The sequence below is a fragment of the Nematostella vectensis genome, chromosome 4, assembly GCF_932526225.1.
Source record: "Nematostella vectensis chromosome 4, jaNemVect1.1, whole genome shotgun sequence".
NCBI lineage: Eukaryota > Metazoa > Cnidaria > Anthozoa > Actiniaria > Edwardsiidae > Nematostella > Nematostella vectensis.
This window is the reverse complement of record NC_064037.1, coordinates 5,257,850-5,279,761: the sequence shown is the minus strand read 5'-3', so window position 1 is coordinate 5,279,761 and position 21,912 is coordinate 5,257,850. Positions and strand designations below refer to the sequence as shown.

Genomic DNA, 21,912 nt, shown 5'->3' with positions numbered 1-21,912 from the left:
CCTCGAACAATGCAAAATAAAAGAAAACTTGGACTCAGAGTCTGAGAGTTCATCGAGCGAGGAAAGTAACGAGAAACAAACTGGAAAGGAATCTCCTGAGCTCGTTCGCCGCACTGCGACATGCGAGGAACTCGAAAAAGACCACCTCGCCGCGATGGGAAAGTCACTGCACACGTTGCGTAAAGACCTTCTGACATATCATCGTTTAAAGGAGTGGTCGTTCATTTAAAAATCACAGGAAAATACGCAACTCATCAAACTAAGTATTACGTTATAACCAAAGGATGGGATTTAGTGAATGTAGGTGATGAGTGTAATTTACCAAAGTAAGATTTACGCTTTAACCAAAGGGATGTAATGGGATGAATCAAAGCACTGGGGAAAAACATAGACAGACGAACGATGTTTTAGATAATAATATATTCCAACTCGAGTTAATAACTAAGCTTAGATAATATCTAAGAGTGTGACTTGCGCAATTCAAACAAAACCCGTCGTCTTTTTATTCAATCATGACTATTAACAACTCGTTAATCACGGGATCACACATGTAATGGAGATAAAACAGAAAGCGAGATATTTTTATCATACAGAGGAGTGAAAACTGAACTCTTCTAGATAAAGGCCGAGATAAGCGAGAAAACACAATGAAAAAATGGGAAAATGTAAGATAAGCGAACAGAACCCTCAGAGAGCATAAGTTGTGATACATCAAATGAAAAAAACTATAGTAATAAAGATAAAGATTTACAAATAAAGATTTGAAACACGTTTAGCTTAGTTTTGCTTTTTAATTAACGTTTATGGGACTTTTTGGCAAGATCAAAAGATTCCGTATAAATCAAATCAAATTAAACTCATTTATTGAAGAAATCTAAGTTAAATCAACTAATTTTGATAAATACACCACGCTCTGAGTGATATTTTTTTTTTGCAGGTAGATGTTTCAGGCAAAAGCAATCAAAGTAATGTCATTTACACCGTGTGAAAACTATAGATTTTGTGGTTTACAAATGACAAAACTTGGCTTCCTTGGTAAATATTCATTAACTTTTATTCAAACACTCCATTTCCGCACTAAATGATGCGAGCAACTGAAAAGTGAAAAAGGGGTATTAACCTCTGGAGAGGAATCGCACGAGACCTATATTTTTAACATTTATTAAAATACTAATCGATAATATCATTTTTAAAATTTTTTTTTTTACAAATTTCATGATTCGAGTGCTATTTTCTTGAATCTTTTAATCCTATTAGAACTGTATCAGGCCTAGAATGATGATTGGGAAAGGGGGAGGGCGATTGAGGGCGAGCACAGCTACCATCTTACTGGTCACTTCCTTATAATCATTGACTAACAATTGGGGAGGGGGGATTTCCCTGCTAAGGCCATGATGTCTTAAAGAAAGGCAAATTTGGCTGATCCCCTTTATTCTACAAGTGGTTATCGAGTCACCCTACTTATCAGCCATCGGCTTTACCTCGCGTCTAAGGTAAGTCATGACGGAACTGATCGAAGATGTAGGTCGGGATGTGAGCCTCTACAACCTAATGAAAAGGTTGATATCATCAAAAATAGTAGCAACAGCAACGACGACGACAACAATAATAACAATAAAAAAAAACAATAATAAAAACAACAGCCAACACAAAACAGCAACAAGATGGACAACAAACCATAACTGTTATCATATCTGTGGACATCACGGTCGCTACCGCGTTCCTAGTATCGCTATACCTAAATATCATTATCGCTGCCAATGCACGCACTACATTATCAATACCAATGCCACCACCATAATCATTCCAAACAATATTAGCACGACTATCACCACTACCACCATCACCGTCATCATCATCATCATGACTCATAATCAAAAACGCATTCATCGCCGTCGTCATAATCATCATCATCGCAATCATCAGCATCATTAGCATCATTATCATCACCGCTTATCGTCGTCATTACCTTACGCGGCTGTTGGCTGTATGACAAGTAATCTTCCAGAAATATCATCAAATTGACAATTTCTTGTGGCAGCTCATTTGTGCGGATGCTGAAATAAATGCTCTCTATGAGTCGTACTTAGCTATTACGAGCCTTCACTGTAGATGTAAGAGATTGCCTGGGTAGTTTCTAAGGCTTATCTTTCGTTAGAGAAGTTTAAAAAAGCCCAATCACGCCGCCGTTCCCGAACAAGACCAAGTCACACAAAGCATTCATTTTTGTCCCTGAACTGGTACACAGGGCAATAATGATCAAGGAAATATTTTCTTAAAAAGCCAGAATCTGGTTATGTGCACTTCGGCCTCATGTTATTTGTGTTTTGATAATCAGTACGTAATACAAGGAACCTATAGCCATTGTAAGAAATTGTGTCTTCTCTCTCTATCTGGAATTGCGCGTTTTCCAGGTTTTTCCGTCATGTCGGATTGGTGTATAAAAAACTTACTTGGTTGCTGCGGCTTCGACGAGGGAGCGAACATACTGCCCACAGCAAGCAAAGAACTGTTCCGAATACTCGGAGTGAAACTGCTTCAGTACTGTGATCATGCCAACAACGAACGGCGCGCTGTCAACTTGATCTGTGGGCTTTCGGGCGACGAGGGTACCTGAAGGGAAATGCCATAAAAAAAACTCTATTAGTTTTTGTAACTTGGTCACTTGGTTTTGGTCACTTTGGGAACACAGTCTCAACACGCTAACTAACGCGAACGACACATCAACTGAGTTCTCTAATACCAAAAAGCTTATGCATGAACGAAAAAAGAAATTTTGTCAATGATTTACAAAAAAGCTATAAGCAGCTAATATATTTTTTCCGACCCAGTTAACTCGAGTCCCCGCTATCTGGATTTGATTTTTGTATCCTATCAGAGTTCGAGCTAGCGGGGCTCTAATGCACCAAAGCGGACCATATCGTCCATCTCCTCGGGGAACCAGGCTTACGCAGACCTAGACATCCTGTATTCCCGAGGATGCAGAATCCAAACGGAAAAGGCAATACGCCCGTTGCACGCTGGGTAAATGCAAGGCTCCCAGTGAATGCTGGGCACTCACCAGCACTCTTCATGTAAATGAGTTTGGGGATCTGCGATATCACGCACAGGAAGTTCAACATCGCGAAGAATGGGTACTTCTTGGTAGTGACGTAAATCTGACAGATAAGATAAGAAAGTGCATGGTTTGTTAGGCACATTCTCAACTGGTAAAAGGTGTCTGTTGGCCTTAATGTGGTTCACTTAATCCGCTGTAAAAATTGTAGAACGAACACAAATTTAAGATTATTTTTTTTTGTCAACGCTATGATGGATAGCCTATTTTGCAAAGCAAAAATACGCTCTTATTAAGAGAGCTGGGAAAGAATAATGTTTGATAAAAAGCAGTTGATAAAGTAAAAGCCATTTGCACATCCTTTTGGCCTTTTAATTAATACTGTAAGCTAAAGATGAAGCTATACTTTACGAGGATTACTTTGTCATTTTATTCGTATTTATAAAAGAGATGACCGAGTCTTTTCATACTATCTACCTTGTTGAGCGGGTTGTGGATACCAGCCCACTCAAGATATGACGTCAGCTCGAACATGAGTGGGTTGTCTTCCTTAGGATAAGGCAGCGAGGGGTCCTGGTAATGAGCCTCGATATCACGTAGCAAAGAGCTGACGAGAGAAAAAAGCAGTTACAGAACACGACATGCTGTGAACTTGGTCTTTTTTTCGGGCAAAGAGAGATTCGCTTAACGTCTTTCGTTCTCGCGGTATTTTCTTACGCACCGAAAATCTACAGCTAAAATTGCAAAAGGTAGTGCGCAAAAATTGCACAATAATAAGAAACAACATGACAAAGGTCTATCTTCAAGGAGGGGACAAAAAATAATTAATTGCTTAAAAGCCTTATTTCGGCGGGTATATTAAAAACAATTCTCTAACCTGTTGAAGGTTCGAAGAGCATTCTCGTGGATCTTAGAGTCAAATTTACAAGAGCAATTCAACTCATTGGCAATTTGACGTCTGATAAGCTGCATTTGACCAACCTGTAACAAAAGAGAATGTAAAAGTTTAAAAAACGAAATCTGAAACAAAATAATTTAAAATAAAATAAAATGAAATCTCCTTAAAGTCTGACCGGGATTACATCGAGAGTTTTCCGGTACCTTCATAATAGCCTCCGTGTACACGGTCCACAGCTTGGTCAACTTTTGAGTCGCTGCCGGGTACACTTTGTAAGGAGCAGCTGAAATGGAAATGACCTCTACTTTACCGCCACGAGTCGCGACAACAATAACCTAAAACACCTTATTGGTATTTTCTGGTAATGATAACTCTTACATTTCCCAAGTCTTAATGAAGATGACTTGAAATACGTTGACCTGGAAACTATACCATTACCAGGCTTGAGTGTAATGAGGAGGGATGTAGGACTACAAGTTGTATTTAATGGTTCTTAAGGACTGCTTTCTTACCCACAAGGCTCTTGACGGGCGTGAGTGACTTGGAGAGGTATGTGAGTGTTTCCATTACAAGCTTGTCCCGGAGTGACGACTGAATTAGCAGGACGAATTTCTATAAAAAAAATAGAGCTTTTAGTCTCCCTCACCCAACAAGCTTATTTTAAAGGGCTCTTCTGACTCTTCTATAGTGCAATGAAAATTATTTTCGAGAAGAGTACGTCTACCGTGCGTACCGAGTACGTCTACCGTGCGCTACCGTGGCCACCTTGTTCGTTTTACAGTGCGACTCGCGCTAAGGTGGCCACCTTGTTCGTTTTACAGTGCGACTCGCGCTACCGTGGCCACCTTGTTCGTTTTACAGTGCGATTCGCGCTACCGTGGCCACCTTGTTCGTTTTACAGTGCGATTCGCGCTACCGTGGCCACCTTGTTCGTTTTACAGTACGACTCGCGGTACCGTGGCCACCTTGTTCGTTTTACAGTGCGACTCGCGCTACCGTGGCCACCTTGTTCGTTTTACAGTGCGATTCGCGCTACCGTGACCACCTTGACCGGTTTGGGAGAGTCTTACTGTACCTGTAGCTCCTTGACGATCATGAAGGAGAGCAGTTTATCAAGTCCCGTCAGTCCGAACGTGCCCACGCTCTGCTGCAGCTGACGTATGATCAGCAGGTTCATCACCTCTTGTTTGGTGCGGCTGTCGTACCACGCCCCCATTTGGTCAATATAGCAGGTTACCCTACCAACGACATGAACGATACACAATCAACAGGTTGACCTTGCAATGCGGTAAAGGATACCCAATCAATTAAAACGCTAAAGGGGGTGTTGCGGGTTACCTTAGCAACGCTAAAACGGATACTCACTTAACAGAACCATCTCAAGGACGTTGAGCAGTGTCAGGGGGGGGGGGGGGGGTTATGTGTACCCTGTGTACTGAGAGAGACTGGGGGGATTGAATTGTAGTGAGTCAGCCATCTTGTCAGCACAAGTAAGCATGACGTATTTCGAGGAGACAAGACGACTTTGGAAAAGAGAAGATCTTCTCGTTGAGGATGAACCACGAGATTATACCTAGGATCTGTTATACGCAATATCTCCCGCGCTAGCCTTCCGATGAAGTTGACAGATTCGTCGACTCGAGGAAACTTTGGGATGGGAATTGCGGTGGACTGGTAGATGGATTGCCAATCATGAACCTGAAAGAGTAAACCAAGGCCAATTAATTTTAGTTAGAGTGAACGGGGTTTTCTAGTTTTTTCAAGATCTTGAAGGTTCGAGCTACTGGAGCTATGAAGACATTCCAAGAAAAATTGATTTGAGTTCGAGTGAGCAGGTTTTCGAATCAATAAGGCTTATAAAGGAAAACCAACGAATAATGATAATGGGAGCCCCCCCCACTCCCCCACGTGGCAATGTTGCTCTAAAAGGTCACCCCTTCAAGTTGCCTTATATTCTTCATTGAGCCTTGTCTTCAAAGTTAAATTGATCGTTTGGTAAGTAATAAATAGCGCAAAAAGAACATTTTTTTTAAGCGGCATTCGCACCAGTTTACTTCCGGTCAATTATGTAAAAATGTCCGTTGATTTTCAAAAGCTGTGTGTGTTCATTGGAAGTTTCATTGAGGATGAGAATAATAATTTAGAGCGGATGGCCTGTTTAAATAGCGCGGATTCTAATATATTCTTTTGTCTATTGTCGGTTGAGATTTCTTTAAAACAGGTTTCTTTAAAAAAAGGTTCTCATAAGCGGGGAATTACTTTAATTTCATCTGTACATCATTTGAGCACCTTTTCGCGAAGGAAACTGTTACACTCTTGCTCCACGTTGTAGTTGATGATGCGGGAGATCTCTTCCTGCCAAATCTTCAGCCCATAGATGTTGATGTAGTCCTGGATATACTCAAACGAGCGCTTGAATCCGTCCATCTTCTCCCCTAGCTCTCGTAAACGTGCAGATAGCTCACTTTGCTGGGGATGGAATTAATACGTTTAGTAGATGTGGAAGGTAAATTGAGTGCAATTAGTGAACGCACGGAATTCATTCATCCAATAGGTGTGGCAGTGAATAAAGTACGCAAAGTCTGTAAATGCACAGACAGTCCGCAAAAGGGCAAAAGCCGTGTATTCGGTAGGTGTGGAGGATAACTCGCTTTGCTTGAGACAAAAGCTATGTATTAAGAAGGTTTTAAAGAGGAATAAATGACCTGACTCTGGTAAACGCACATATAAACTGGTCATGCTTAGGACGGAAGTCGTGCGTTTCGTAGGTATGGCTGATGTCGATTCTAGGAAATACGCCGAGATAATCTCGCTTCGCACGGGATGGGATTGAAACATGGAATTGAAACACGGGATGAAATTGAAACATGAATTTTTCAGTAATGGCTTTGTAATAAATTGAGCTTAATCCCAGATAAACGCGCATTGTTTTTGACATATGTTAGGTGTGGCAGATGAAAAAATCGCGCTGACTCGATTAACCTCGATTATACTAAGGATAGAAAGCATGCATTTGATAGGTGTGGCTGAGAAAAGAAGAGCGATTACTAGGCTAAGTGCGTGGATAGCTCGCTTAACTGAGGATAAAATCCATGCTTTAATAAATTTTGTTCCCGGGATGCATGTATTGATGTATTGATGGCCTGGTGATTTACCTTGGCTTTTGGGTTGAAGATGAGTCCAAAGTGTAAAGCTTGGGCTACCTGTTGAACCAGCTCCTTGCGAATGCCGTCTTCCAGTAACTGCTTGGGATCCACCTGTGCGGAATATCACAGGCATCAGCATTCTCTTGCATCCTCCCTATCCACCATGCTTATATCCACCATGTTTATCCGCCATCCTTATCCATCATCTTAATAATCATCCTTATCCATCACCCTTATCTATCATCCTTATCCATCATCTTTATCCATCATCCTTACTCAACAACCTTATCCATTAACCTTATCCATCATCCTTATTTATCAACCTTATTCGTCAACCTTATCCACCATCCTTACTCATCAACCTCATCCATCAACCTTATCCACCATGCTTACTCATCAACCTTATCCATCAAACTTATCCACCATGCTTACTCATCACCCTTATCCATCAACCTGATTCATTAACCTTATTCATCATCCTTATCCATCACCCTTATCTATCATCCTTATCCATCATCTTTATCCATTATCCTTACTTAACAACCTTATCCATTAACCTTATCCATCATCCTTATTTATCAACCTTATTTATCATCCTATCCACCATCTTACTCATCGACCTCAACCATCAACCTTATCCACCATGCTTACTCATCACCCTTATCCATCAAACTTATCCACCATCCTTACTCATTAACCTTATCCATCAACCTGATTCATCAACCTTATTTATCATCCTATCCACCATCCTTACTCATCAACCTTATCCATCAATCTTATCCATCATCCTTATTCGTCATCCTTATTCATAATCCTTATTCATCATCCTTATCCATCATCCTTATTCATCAACATTATTCATAATACTTATTCGTCATCCTTATCCATCATCCTTATCCGTCATCCTTATCCATCATCCTTAGTAAACATCCTTATTCATCATCCTTATTCATTAACCTTATCAATCATCCTTATTTATCAACCTTATTCATCAACATTATCCACCATCTTTACTCATCAACCTCATCCATCAACCTTATCCACCATGCTTACTCATCACCCTTATCCATCAACCTTATCCACCATCCTTACTCATCAACCTTATCCATCAACCTTATCCACCATCCTTACTCATCAACCTTATTCATCAACCTTATCCATCAACCTTATCCAACATCCTTACTCATTAACCTTATCCATCAACCTGATTCATCAACCTTATTTATCATCCTATCCACCATCCTTACTCATCAACCTTATCCATCATCCTTATTCGTCATCCTTATTCATAATCCTTATTCATCATCCTTATCCATCATCCTTATTCATCAACATTATTCATAATACTTATTCGTCATCCTTATCCGTCATCCTTATCCATCATCCTTATCCGTCATCCTTATCCACCATCCTTAGTAATCATCCTCATTCATCATCCTTATTCATTAACATTATTAATCACCCTTATCTGTCATGCGTATCCATCATCCTTATTCATAATCCTTATCCATCATCCTAATCCGTCATCCTTATTCAACATCCTTACTCATCAACCGTATTCATCATCCACATTCATTTCGCTTATGAGGCAGTGAAAAGCTAACCTTTATTATTCCAACAAGCGTCGTCTTCATCATCAAAATTCCCTCAGTGAAGACAGAGATCGAGTGAGTCAGCCGGGCAATCTGTTAACATCACCATGGTAACATGTCAGTAGCTTATAAATACAACGTTTTCGTTCAATGGATAACTTATGCTAGCCCATAGCAAGAGAAAAAAAAACGTCCAGTTTCTTTCACACAGGGGAATATCTATATTCCATATCTGGGTGTAAAAATATACATAAAATAAATCAATCGCCTAAACAGATTCAGTTCAATGTATGAACATTGTAATGTTATATAAATTCGTGTACCCTAATTGTTTAAATAATATCTGTTTATTGGGGGGGGGGTTATACCTCGTAGCGCTCATCGAATTGTGCGTACTCGCGTAATTTATCTTTCTCTAGTCTGGTCGGCACCTGGAAAAGCAACGATGGCTCAAAAAACGTCTTCAAATATCAATGAAAATATATATGGGATATGCAGACCCAACTAGAACCACCGTCCATCAGCCCCATCCAACATGCCAATGAACCACGTGAAAGGTATCAGCTGGTATGATGTGTTCATGGGTTGATCACGTGTTAATCACGTGAAGATTTCAGCTAGGACAATGTGCGATTTGGTCATTCGCTGATCATATGCAAGCTCGCTGTGAAGTGTTCGCATGGCCTGATCACGTGCTGATCACATGCAAGGCCATGCTCACCTCCTTGATGTTGTTGGTCTGTAGTTTGATGATCTTGTCCAGCAGTCCGAACATCGTTTGGGGAATGATCTGGAGCACCTGCACCACAACCGTAGTTGATCAATAAAACGAAACATTTATACTCATACTACAACCGTACAACCGTAGACATTAATTACACATAATTACACATATACATACCCCAACATTAACACGTGTAACCCGACTCACACTTTTTTCGTAACAGATTTCGTGAAAATGCTGCCATAAAGTCGCTCATAAGCAGTGCATGTAAACTGTAGACTTGCGGTGAGACGTCGTTCCGAACGATCAATACGTTTTAATAGTTCGAGTTATGGGTCCCCCATTTGTCATTAAAAACTAAAAAAAGGTCCATTCAACAATCTGAGCCAAAAACTCAAAAAGGTCCATTCAACCATTTGAACTAAAAACTAAAAAAGGTCCATTCAAGGATCTGAGCCAAAAACAAAATAGGATCCATTCAACCATATGAAAAAAAAGCAAAAACAGATCTATTCAACCATCTGAGCTAAGACTAAAAAATATCATATCAACCATCTCAACCAAAAACTCGATATAATGGAATGACACTCCAAACTTTCTCGCTATATCTAAGGCGCCATTTGTCATTTGCGGATCTAGGTTTTTTTTTCTAATGATAGTTCCACTTATGGAAACTATACCAAAGTTGTCCAAGCCCTGCTCCTTAACATAAAATCATTTTGTTGAGTTTGGCGATTCTACGAATCCCACGTAACCATCCTTGAAGGCACCAAATCGTAGTAGCTAAAATGGTTTATATAGTGCTAGTTCTAGGCGGCTAACCTTTTGACCGTGCTAAATTGCCGTTTAACAGGGGTTTGTTGCTTAATAGAGGATCACAAGAAAAACAATAAGTTGAAAAACCTGCCTGATTAACAATAATCTGCACCCTTTTACTAAGCTTCAAATAGGAGATTTTCTGGCCATTTAAAACGTGGCCGGATACAACTGTAATTGTCGAGTTTAACATTTATCAGTCAAAAAAGTGTTGCGGCCTTTATGTATTTCGTCTTACCTTTCTGACATAAGACACGAGTTCACCGGAGTAATACTGTGAAACGCTGACCAAGTCCGGACTATTGGCCTGTCCGATACGCACGAGGGGAAGGTCCATAGCGGACGCCATCTGTAAGGGAAGATGCGATCAACAATCATAAACACAAAAAAGATTCATTCAACCATCTCAGCCAAAAACTAAAAAAGATCCATTCAACAATTTGAACAAAAACTAAAAAAGGTCCATTCAAGGATCTGAACTAAAAACTCAAAAAGGTCCATTCAAGGATCTGAACTAAAAACTCAAAAAGGTCCATTCAACAATTTGAACAAAAACTAAAAAAGGTCCATTCAACAATCTGAGCCAAAAACTCAAAAAGGTCCATTCAACAATTTGAACAAAAACTAAAAAAGGTCCATTCAACCATCTGAACTAAAAACTCAAAAAGGTCCATTCAACCATCTGAACTAAAAACTCAAAAATGTCTATTCAACCATCTGAACTAAAAACTCAAAAAGGTCCATTCAACTATCTGAACTAAAAACTCAAAATGGTCCATTCAACCATCTGAACTAAAAACTAAAAAAGGTTTATTCAACCATCTGAACTAAAAACTCAAAAAGGTTTATTCAACAATCTGAACTAAAAACTCAAAAAGGTTTATTCAACCATCTGAGCTAAGACTAAAAAATATCATTTCAGCCATCTCAAACAAAAACTCGATATAATGGAATGACACTCCACACTTTCTCGCTATATCTAAGGCGGCAGCGTTCTTAGTAAGTTACTGGTTGTCTACCTTGAGAAATGTTGCCCTCAGTTTTTGCACAAGTGAAGGATTTGATTTGATCCCCTGCTGCATGAACCCAGAATAACTGAAATACAGAACAGATTCGGTATTTTTACACAAATGTCTTAAATGTCCTGACGAATATACTCTCCAGCTGGATTTTCAATGGAAACTGACAGCTTGGGTAGTGAAGGCGCGTGTGTAATCGTGATCTCAGCTAGTCAGTGAGATCTCAACTCGCGATTTTGATCGTGATTTTTAATATTGGATATAGCTCCATGCAATGCAGGCGCATACACAGGGGGGGGGAGGGGAACGCGCACACTCCCCCCTTGGATTTGATACAGATTGAATTGGATTGGATATGATCCCCTGCTGCATGAACCCAAAGTAAGTGAAATACAGAACAGATTCGGTCTACTACCTATTTGTCTATTTTTCCTGATGAAAAATACTCTCTAGTTGGATTTTTAAAACAACAAAGTTTAACTTAATGGAAACTGGCAGCTCCAAGACACGTGTGTTATCATGACCCGAGCTAGTGAGTGAGATCTCAACTCGTGATATTGATGGGATCTTTGTTCTTGAATATGGCGCTATGCAATGTAGGTTTCGTAACTTACCTATCAATGATAATCCAGGCGTAGGACAGGTCGGCGACAAGCTGGATCGTGATCAGCACCTATGCAAAACAAGTAAGACATTTAGTGTGTGATGGCTAACAGTATAAAGTATAAAATCGAGTTTGTTTAACAGAGAAATCGAAGATTTAGCACAAATCATTCCCGCCCGCTGAAGTGACGCCCTTGATCTTATTATACAACAGGGACCACGTAATGATTTAGCCGTAAAAAAATTCCGCCAGAGCCTTTGAAGATCTATGCCATTGGAATTTCGTAGGCTACGTTTTGCTAGGCGAAATAAATAAATCTCTGTGCTGCTCTTGGTCATGCACCTGACAAGATTGTTTCGACTGTGACCCGAGGGTTATTTAGACAAAGCGCACAGTAAATAAGCAAATTATAAACCTTGAGATGGGCGTTATTTCGAAATATCCCGAATGGTCTCAAAATATATAATCTTAAAGCTCTGGGTTTCATTCAATATTTGTTTGTCCCTATGATATTTAACCCATTTAACCCATTTTTTAACTGAATTTACAAAAAAAACAAAAACAGAAATACCTCCCCTCCCCCCTATTCCAAGTTTTTTTACAGCCCGTCAAACACAAACACCGCTGCACCTAGTCAGCGGTATCCAAGCTTTCCAATAGTGCTTTGTGGTGCCATCTTCTTTAATCCCTCGTCGATGAGCTAATACGAGCACAAGTTGATGGTTGCTTATTGTTTTTTTTATATTAAAAATACAGCTATGAGCATAATGAAAGAGTGCCTTAGGACATCCTTAAGTCTATTCGGGCATGTGCGGTGCTTATGGATATTTGCAAGCAAAGGTGGATTCATAGGGATTTTTTTTGTTTGGCTTTGCATGGATGAGAAAATAATTTTATAATGACTCATTGAATTGATTGAATCTCCACAGCTCTCCTCAATGCTGTCTTTTCTGAAACCAAATTGATTCCAAAATTATTTACACTGCTATTATGGGTCTGTGTGACCTGGAATTGATTTGTTTGGCTTTGGGGTGAAAAGCCAAACAAGTGTTGACTGGCTCTCCCCTCGTGATTTTTTTTTCAGGGATCTCCCAGAATGCTTTGCAATCTGTTATGTCAACAAGTGGAATAACGAGAAAGACTACAGGCAAGCTGTAGAAAAACTAGATGGTCTGCGTAGGCGTGGTGTAGACAAGGTATAAATCAACACAAGGTTGAAAGAGTTTGTTAAACGCCTCTGTGAAACAGAGTAGTTGGGCTTACGTTTCGAGCGTTAACCCTTTGTCTAACCCTTTGGGCTAACGCTCGAAACGTCAGCGCAACTACTCTGTTTCACAGGGGCGTTCAACATACCCTTTCAACCTTGTGTACATTTATACCATGTCAACAAGTGGTTTCACAAGCCTTCAAGGAGTGGACACTGTTTTGAGGGCATGGAAATGGACCTGGAGGATCAGAATAAAGTTATCTATTTGTGTCTTGAGCTGTGTTTGCTGATCTCTTTCCCTTGTGTGGAATTTTGAGCGTTTTTAGAGGGTTGGTTTTGCTGTTTTTACTTGTTCGATTTGAAATTTGTCAAAGATTCTGAGGAATTTTTTGGCTAAAGAGTAGTTGATATCACCTTGGATGCATATCTTTAAGATCATTTATCCCTTAGACTGATGCCAGAGTATCTTTATCTTCTTGTGCTTATTTTGCATTTATGCCTTTTTTTATGTGGGTACTATTCAAAGCCGGTGGAGACCCCGTTGGGGGGTGAATGTGTTTATCTAAGATTGCTAGTAATACGAGCTAAAAAACCATAGCTAAGTAAAGGCGTAAAACAATTATCCAAACACCGTTTGCTAGAAGCTTTTAAACTGTCAAGATTAAGTTGCCGCACTGATGTGATTCTTACTTCTTCTTTGATGTTGATGGTCCGTATCATCTGGTGCAAAAAGGTACGTGTCTCCAGGAGAAACTGGCGAACTTGAAGGTTGCTATCTAGCTGGTGGAATTCCTGCACCTGGGAAAATAAATACAATTGGCTGAATGGTTATTTTTCAAAATGCCATTTTTAAACTGAATGGGCCGATTTCCAGATGGTGGAATTTGAGCGCGTCAAATGCTAGAAAGTTTTTGTTCGTTTTACAATAAAGCCTGAAGCTAAACACTTGGTTTAAAGGGCTTAAAATACGTTAGTTTGGTAAGAAATAAAAGCTTCAAATATTGAATAAAACATACCAAATCCTCGCTTCGCGCTCAATTCAATCATTTGGTCGTCATTTTGCCTAGTGGTCAATGTTTATTGCAAAGCACGGTTTCTCTGTAAAAACCCACTGTGATTACCTCTTCCAAAGCTTGTATGAGTTGCACCATCTTCCTTCCAGCTGATGTGGAGTCCTCATAGCTCAGGGAAGAAATCTGATTTGACATCTCTTTAAACCACGCCTGCAGATTTTCTGAAACACCGCATTAATTCCATTAAGTACACGGTCAATTTAATCTTTTAGGTCATTGAGGAGAGTCTTATTCATAACAATTGAATATGGATCGAATAATTTCACTGGATTCAGTCAAAGTTTTTTTCTTTTTTTCCAGTTATCTCTATAGGGAGGAAAAAGGTCTTTCTGTCACACGCCGAAATGTTATGAAATGCATATTTTTTTCTGAAATATGGTATTTATAAGCAGCACCAGAGAGAACACGATATTTTTATCTTCATTAAAACTTTATGCAAAATCAAGATATTGTTGGAATTCAAATAGTAATAGAAAGAGGGAAGAAGAAAAGAAAAAACACGAACAAAACTATATATATATTTCCCTCCCTGCCCGTTTGAGCCTTTCCTTCGTGTAAAACAGCATGCCCTCTAAGCATTGCATTTCTACCCGAAAAAAAGTATTTTAGTTTTTCTACAGCTTTTCAGTAGTCTTTCATATTCCGCTTCCCAACAGATTTTGTTTATTTATTCCATGATTCATATGAATGTCCGCTATTATCTTCAACTTGGTTGGAATCAAAGCAAGGACTTGAGCATGTTAACGGTACTAGAGATATAGAAAGCCAGATACTATATATATTAGATAAATTTTACAAAAGATAATCAAATTTGTTTGCCGGCATAATTAAGCTATGGATAGGTTTGACAAAAAAGTAAACTCAAAAACAACTTTTTAGTGCAGGTGTTTTCTCTTTGCTCTTGCAAATTTCATATCTGACTCAAATAGAACCGTTTGACGTAGCTATTTGACGATGATAAATCATGAGCAAGAAATCCTTCTATAGGTCCGTTAGCTGGAACTTTAGTCATAGCAATAATAAGTAGACATGAGCTTTTTTTGGTGTTGTTTATACGGTCGTTCTAGTTTCGCTAACGGCCTTGGGCCTTTAGCGAAACACACCAAAATATACCTCAAAAAAGAGAAATCAATATATCTCTTAAAACCTATGTACTTTTATATACTGTGATTTTATCATGCATCCTCTCTTGGAAAATTGTGGCCGGGTCGTATTAAAAGTATATAATGCACGGTTTACCGAAAAACTCTATTTTCAATATATGTTTAAAAAATCAAATCATTTGTGTTTCGCCTTAGGTGGATCCTAAATCTATATATTAACGTTGGTCTGAATCTTTCTGAATCTACAACTCTTCTGCAGATGATGGAACAAACGTAATCGATGTTCTTAAGTCATATTCTTTGAAAAAGTTTTATTGCTTGCCCATTTATACGCATATCCTTGGACATCTGTTCAGCGACACTTGAACCTAACAAACCTTGATTTAGATAAACACGTTCAATACACGAGCTTTCATCCGTTCCATTCGTCAAATTAGTTTTCGGCTTATAAGTAGATACGAAGGGTCCTATATGATGAGTATATGTTTTTGCCCTTTTATGGCGAACAAAGAGAGCTCAGAACACTAGAACTATCTACATATAATAAACAGCAGACGGACTTGGTATTAGTATAAATATTAGACATTAGATATTAGATAACTGAGAATACTTCTTATGGCGAGGGAAAACGCACAAAGAAATTGGAGACTTCAAGCAATACAGTAAATAAAGCAATGGTGACAATTGTCTTGTTTTTATTTATTTATTTTTATTGCTATTTTATTTATTTATTCTATTTTTAATACTTTTCAACTGGGAAATATGGGAACGGAATTAAGGATAAAATCGCAAATGATGGCATAATACAAAAGAATGGGTGCTGATTGAGAATAAACAACAACAATATAACAACAACAGCTTTATTTTCCGAAATGAAAGCAATACAGATGAAACATGCAAATTGACACAAGGAAAAGCAAGGTTGTTACATTCTATATAAGGTGATTGGCTTGCATCAGTTCGGCCAAAAAGATGGAAAGGACTGAGTTATATGGGTCAAATGAACATGCCGTTTACGTAGATAAGGGAACGGAAGTTAGGGTAAAAACAAGAAGGTTCTAACAATAAAAAGGGCTTGATTATTTAAGAAGAAAACATTAACACTACAAGCGATAAAAATACGTGAATTTAGCTGGTTTCAACATTTGAAAAAATACGTCGTGTTTCTAGGATTTAATTTTTTTATTATAAAATATTAAAAAATAGCTTCTCTTTTTCTCTTGTGGTGTAGGAAAATGCCACTTTTTGGGGTTTGCTGAAAATTAAACAAAAATTCAGAAATAGTAGATAAAGTTTACAAAATATAATCAAATTTGTTTGCCGGCATTATTAAGCCATGGATAGGTTTGACAAAAAAGAAGACTCAAAAATAACTTTTTAGTGCAGGTGTTTTCTCTTTGCATTTGCAAATTTCATATCAGTTAAAATATATTCGTTGTGTTTCTCGGATTTAATTTTTTTATATAAAGTGTTAAAATTAGCTTCTCTTTTTCTCTTGTGGTGTAGGAAAATGCCACTTTTTGGGGTTTGCCGAAAATTGAACAAAAATTAACTTATTTTTTCCGGGATCCAATACCCAAGAAGTCGAGAACTCGACAAATACACGTCTTTTAGTCTAACACCTGTGCTTGGTCAATCTTAAATTTGATTCAAATAAATTTCGGCCATTTTAGAGGCTTCAATGCAGGGAAGGGTATCATATAGTCCATCATCATATGACTGGCAGAAGCATAGTACATTTGGCACGTTATTAGTAATACTGAAATATGCGTAAACTCATTCAAGAAATCGAATATCGATTCTGTATCTTTCTTATGAATAGACTTAATCAAGAGACTATGATCCCAAATAATATTTTATTTTCGTAAACAGGAAAATGTATTAGCTTTTATATCCAAACTTCTGCTTAATGTCGCAATATTCGGAAAATGCCATGTGCGCTTTTACTTGTCCATCGAAAGGCTCAAATACTATTTTTATTACTACATTTTGAAATGGAGTAACATGGTATAACCTGGGTATCAGAGCCTCCAGACTTCAGACATTTTAAAATAAGTTCGAGCTTTGATTTTCTTCTTCTTCTTCTTCGTTCACCTTTCACCGATTACCGATCACCGTCAGTCCATCTCTTATATGCGAATGCTGCTATCATTCGGTCTATGTCCACCGCAGAATAGTTTTCTAACCGCCTGTCTTATTCTTTTCAGACAAAAGCCATAGACGAGTGGGTTAATCATTGATTCCGTGTTGACCAGAGCATTGGCGAGAGCTGAGGAAATCGCCTTGAACGCGGGACAGGGTGGGTCCATTTTACCAATATGTATAGAGATCAAAATTGCCGCAGAACTAAAAATCACAAAGTGAAAAAGAGTTACAAAACAGATCACTTTTCCATGTTTTGCGTTTCTTAGCCTGGCTTTGCGATCCTCGATGCCTTCCGCGTCTGCCGGGCCAGGGGCGACAGCTAAGCGTTTCTGGTGTTTTCTTGCTGTAATATACACTGCGATGGAACATCCCCACATGATAACGCGAAGACCAAAGGCTGATGCCACCGTGTAGGTAATGTGATTTGTATGGTCTAGCTGGGTTTGCATAAGTACTCCAACTGAATCAAAAGCCAACACAGCGAAACACCAGCTGACTATAAAGACTCTATTGGTTATCGATGCACCGTACCAATACGGAAACTGGATTATAAGGAATCGATCACCGTTTACGGCAAAGAGTGAAACGAGCCGCAGTCCATTAGATAGGGTGTAGATGAAATTCATGGCTTTCAACAAGCCACAGTCCAAATGGCCTCTAAGCATGTTCACAAATATCGCGATGAAAAGTGGTTGTATCAGCACGCCCACCACGAGGTCAGAAACTGCCAGACAAACCAAACCCAGCATTTGGTTGAGTTCTCGAAACTGCGGCTTTCGTAGCACAGTCACTATAATGATACTGTTGAAAAAAATGGTGAAAATGTCTACGGGAAGAGAATAAGCGACCACTGCATGGAACCCCGATTGTAAACTCTTGCTGTTTTGTATCTTCCATATTGTTTTGGCATGGCTTTTACACACGGTATCTATAAAGGAGACGTTTTTTTGGCTGGACTGGTTCATGTTTAGCTAGCAAGTGGAGGATCCTACCAGTCGACTTGGAGGAACAAGTGAAGTTGCGCGCAAAGCGGGTCTGAGTACAAAATGGGCTTAAAAGAAACACGTGAGCTTTACTGCAGGTGAAGGAACTTACACAACGAATAAAATATTCACACAGCAGGATATCACGTTACCGCAAATGCACACTTTATATTAAAACTAAAAAAAGAAAAATTCTCCACAAATATTGCTATTGAATTCTGACGAATCATTGTTCGGCTCAGTTCAGTTCAGTTTATCACATAAAAAAGGATATAGTTTTTCGTAATGCATATCCGAAAATAGCGGTGCTAATCGAGGCGGAAAGAATAGAATAAAATATAAGTACAATGGCAAAATAATGTGGAAGAAAAGAAGAAGAAGAAAAAGAAGAAGAAAAAAGATTAAGATTTCCTATAAAAAGAATTTAAAATCAAAATCAAAATGAGCAATTAATAGGGTTAGTTTTAACCCAAGTATCCTGTAACATAATATCCGAGCTTAATGGTTATGGATTGAAGGCTCGTATTAATGCATACTTCGTATCCTCTGTGCAATACTATTTCAAATGTTTGCATAATGAGTTCTTCACATAATTTGTCCTTGAAGGAAAAGTTTTGAATAAATCATTATTCCAAGATACTTTAAATATAGTCTTTCCTTTCCAGCGAAAGAAAAGGGAATTACGTCAGCGAGACTACTATGCTTCCCATACGACATACGTCATACCTTTTTATCCTAGTGTTGATTTATAGCTTAACAATATAAGTAGCCTGCGTGTGGGTTTTGTTTTTTCGCAGAAAACGGCGGTGGGTTTTTCACGGTGATCGCGCTGACAATCTACCGTGTGCATCATTCAAGTTAATGGTCGACTGAAAAATTAAAATTAGGCCTAAGAAGCGCATAGAACTGACAAGGAAATAAAGGAGGTTTGATTCAAACTCTAGCAAAAACAAATAAATAAAACAAAGTCTCTCGAGCCAGAGGGTTCAAACTCGGGTCGGTTCAACGTGGGATTTTTTCAGGTGTACTAAAATCATATTGGAGTAAATAGTATATGAATTCCTTGCTTCTTAGATGAGCACAAAGTCTAAGGTCCCGTCTCTCACCGCACTTCGTTAACCTGTATTTAGAGGTTTAAAAATTGCGCTATACAAATACTAAAGATTTGTTGAACCGTGAACCGATTCTTCCCGAGCGCCAATCTGCACTAGGTTAAGGTATGATAAGAATTTTTAAAAAAGCAAAAAAGCAAGGGAATCAGGAATACCAAAAAGACCACTAAAGTATCAAAACGAAGTGCATTTCTGCCTAGAGCAATTTCCTCTTAAAAGACAAATGCTCCGATTTGCAATTCATCTTAGTTTTACATATGACAAAGCTTTTCTGCATCTGCTTGGACCCGATACTCACTTTGTTATACCCTAGACATCGGCAGTGCATCTAACACAACTGCAGAGTTCTTTTTCTCATTGTGAAACGTTTTGTATTTCATTTTGACATGGAACACCAAAATTTGTCTTGTGTTGTTGTTTCTATAATTTGTTCGAGGTGAAAATAAATGCAGGGCGGAAAAGTCAAGCATTGCAGATGACCGGAAAATCACGGAGAGAAAATGTAAAAGAGACAGTGAAAGTCTAGCAAGTTTGGGATTTTTTTTTTTTTTACAAAAGCACATCATAAGAAAGTGAGATATATTTTCTGTGGGGAATGACAACATACACGATTTCATCATTGTTCCCCTTAGTTAACGTCTATAATGGAATGGTTCTATTTTCTTCTTGTATTCCGCTAGGGTTCTCACACTAAAAATAATTGGTTTAGAACCAGATTTTGGAGGATATTTTATGAATAAAAAAAACAACAAAAAAAACGAGTTCTATACGGCTGAATATGGACATTCTGTCCACTTTTTTTTTAAAGGGCTGCTAGCGCCAGGTTGTATGGTATTAGGAGCTTTATACGCGTTTCCAGTCACGTGCACCATATCCCGTTTGTTTACGAGTCACCGCTGTGTTTTGGTGGACGTCAATCATGAGTTTTTTTTTTAATTTTGCATCATTATTCTGAGTGAATTACCGTCCTATCTCTACCGTTACCGAGAATATACCGATAAACACAAAGCCAGCAATTGAATAAAGTTGGAATTGTTTCATAGCTTTGCGTCGTTGTTGATTTAGTGCGTATGCGTGTTAGTATCCCTTGTTTGCTTTCTTGACGCCTGGTGCTTTTCGGTGCTCTCTTATTGGTTAGCGGTCCCAAGTGCACACGCTACTGAAAACGAGTGTAAAACAGAGCTGTAAATTTCCCAGGTTTTTTTTATTACCGTTTTTCTCGATTCTTGTGAGAGGCTTGGTCCCGGAAAACACTTCGGATAGCTCCGTCATTCGGTCGATCCCTTCAGTTTTATTCTTCTCCCATGTTCCCTGCTTCTTAGCAAGCATCTGCTTGAACATCTGCAACACAATTCAACAAAGACTCGGGAGTTTCTAAAAAAAACTTTAAAAAATAACTTAAAGCTTTTACTCGTATTCAAGTAAATGTATCTGAAATAACCCACAACAAGTAACAAGATTATAAATCCATTGCTTAAAGCCTCCCAGAATTCATTTCTCGTCTGTGAAGAGAGTAGTCAAATTATATCACTGGCACCAGTGAACTTTATTGCTGTCTGCAGTCAAATAATTCATAAAGCGCATCACACTAACAAAACAATATTTTGCTGCTATATCTGAGCCCCGACATGTTCTTGGCATGTTCTTAGAATATGGTGAAATCTAAGACTGGACGTTCGTATTAAAAGAATTCTATCTTATAGGGTTCTTATAAAAAAAAAGAGCTTATTCTTCCCCCTATTTGTATTCTCTACACTATGTTATACTGTATTTTTCACCGTTAATCCCGGTCTCAATTCACGTCTGAAAGGTACAAGGTTCTTTTTAAACTACCATAAAAGCTTTAATAAGCCTAAGGGCGGCCTAAGTTTGTACTAATGTCAGAGGCGGATCTAGCTTTTCGCTAAAGGGGGGGGTGGGGGGTGGCTCAGTGACAAAGGAGGGAGGGAGTAACATTTTTTGTTACATATGGCAGCCCAAAGGGGGGGGGACCCCGTAAACCATCCCACTAAATCCGCCACTGAATGCAGTGTTTATATTTTAGTATCAAAGGCTAAAATCAGTGGTTCGACCATTGTCTATACACACAAAAAAGGTTCTTATAAAAAAATGTATACTAGGCATCCGCAAAACTGTGACGTTCCGTGCTTTTTGCTATCTCTCTCTCACCTCTTTTAAGTTTAATTCAAACTGTGCTGTGTTGAGCAGCAGCTCGAATACCGCCCTCGGGGAGTATCCTGCAGTCGTGACAAGCTCTTTGATAGCTCGACATCTCTTGAACGAGTCAAACGCTACAGAAGAAAAACAACAACTGAACTAAACACGTCTCTCTTACCGTCCTACACTCTGCAGCTGTTATCCCGTTCTTCCCTATTACGCCCTACCTCGACCATCTTCCCCCTACCCCCCTTAGGACCCCTCTCTTTTTACTTCTC

At 38.8% G+C, this 21,912-nt stretch overlaps 1 protein-coding gene across 1 annotated transcript in view; it reads right to left on the bottom strand.

Moving 5' to 3' along the window:
* Window positions 1-405: 405 nt before the first annotated feature.
* LOC5500800 (WASH complex subunit 5) overlaps window positions 406-21,912 on the bottom strand; it is a 28,400-nt gene continuing 6,893 nt past the window's right edge. The window contains exons 11-32 of the mRNA XM_048726307.1: window positions 21,647-21,768; window positions 20,689-20,818; window positions 14,183-14,295; window positions 13,752-13,859; window positions 11,865-11,923; window positions 11,251-11,326; window positions 10,470-10,580; window positions 9,413-9,490; window positions 9,060-9,122; window positions 8,704-8,784; window positions 7,109-7,210; window positions 6,243-6,422; window positions 5,527-5,651; window positions 5,029-5,191; window positions 4,466-4,565; window positions 4,157-4,236; window positions 3,933-4,036; window positions 3,533-3,662; window positions 3,062-3,158; window positions 2,454-2,613; window positions 1,970-2,057; window positions 406-1,548 (exon numbers count right to left, since the gene is read on the bottom strand). Coding sequence (XP_048582264.1) covers window positions 1,489-1,548; window positions 1,970-2,057; window positions 2,454-2,613; window positions 3,062-3,158; window positions 3,533-3,662; window positions 3,933-4,036; window positions 4,157-4,236; window positions 4,466-4,565; window positions 5,029-5,191; window positions 5,527-5,651; window positions 6,243-6,422; window positions 7,109-7,210; window positions 8,704-8,784; window positions 9,060-9,122; window positions 9,413-9,490; window positions 10,470-10,580; window positions 11,251-11,326; window positions 11,865-11,923; window positions 13,752-13,859; window positions 14,183-14,295; window positions 20,689-20,818; window positions 21,647-21,768 — 2,330 coding nt within the window. The 3' untranslated portion in view covers window positions 406-1,488. The remainder of the gene's footprint in view (window positions 1,549-1,969; window positions 2,058-2,453; window positions 2,614-3,061; window positions 3,159-3,532; window positions 3,663-3,932; window positions 4,037-4,156; window positions 4,237-4,465; window positions 4,566-5,028; window positions 5,192-5,526; window positions 5,652-6,242; window positions 6,423-7,108; window positions 7,211-8,703; window positions 8,785-9,059; window positions 9,123-9,412; window positions 9,491-10,469; window positions 10,581-11,250; window positions 11,327-11,864; window positions 11,924-13,751; window positions 13,860-14,182; window positions 14,296-20,688; window positions 20,819-21,646; window positions 21,769-21,912) is intronic.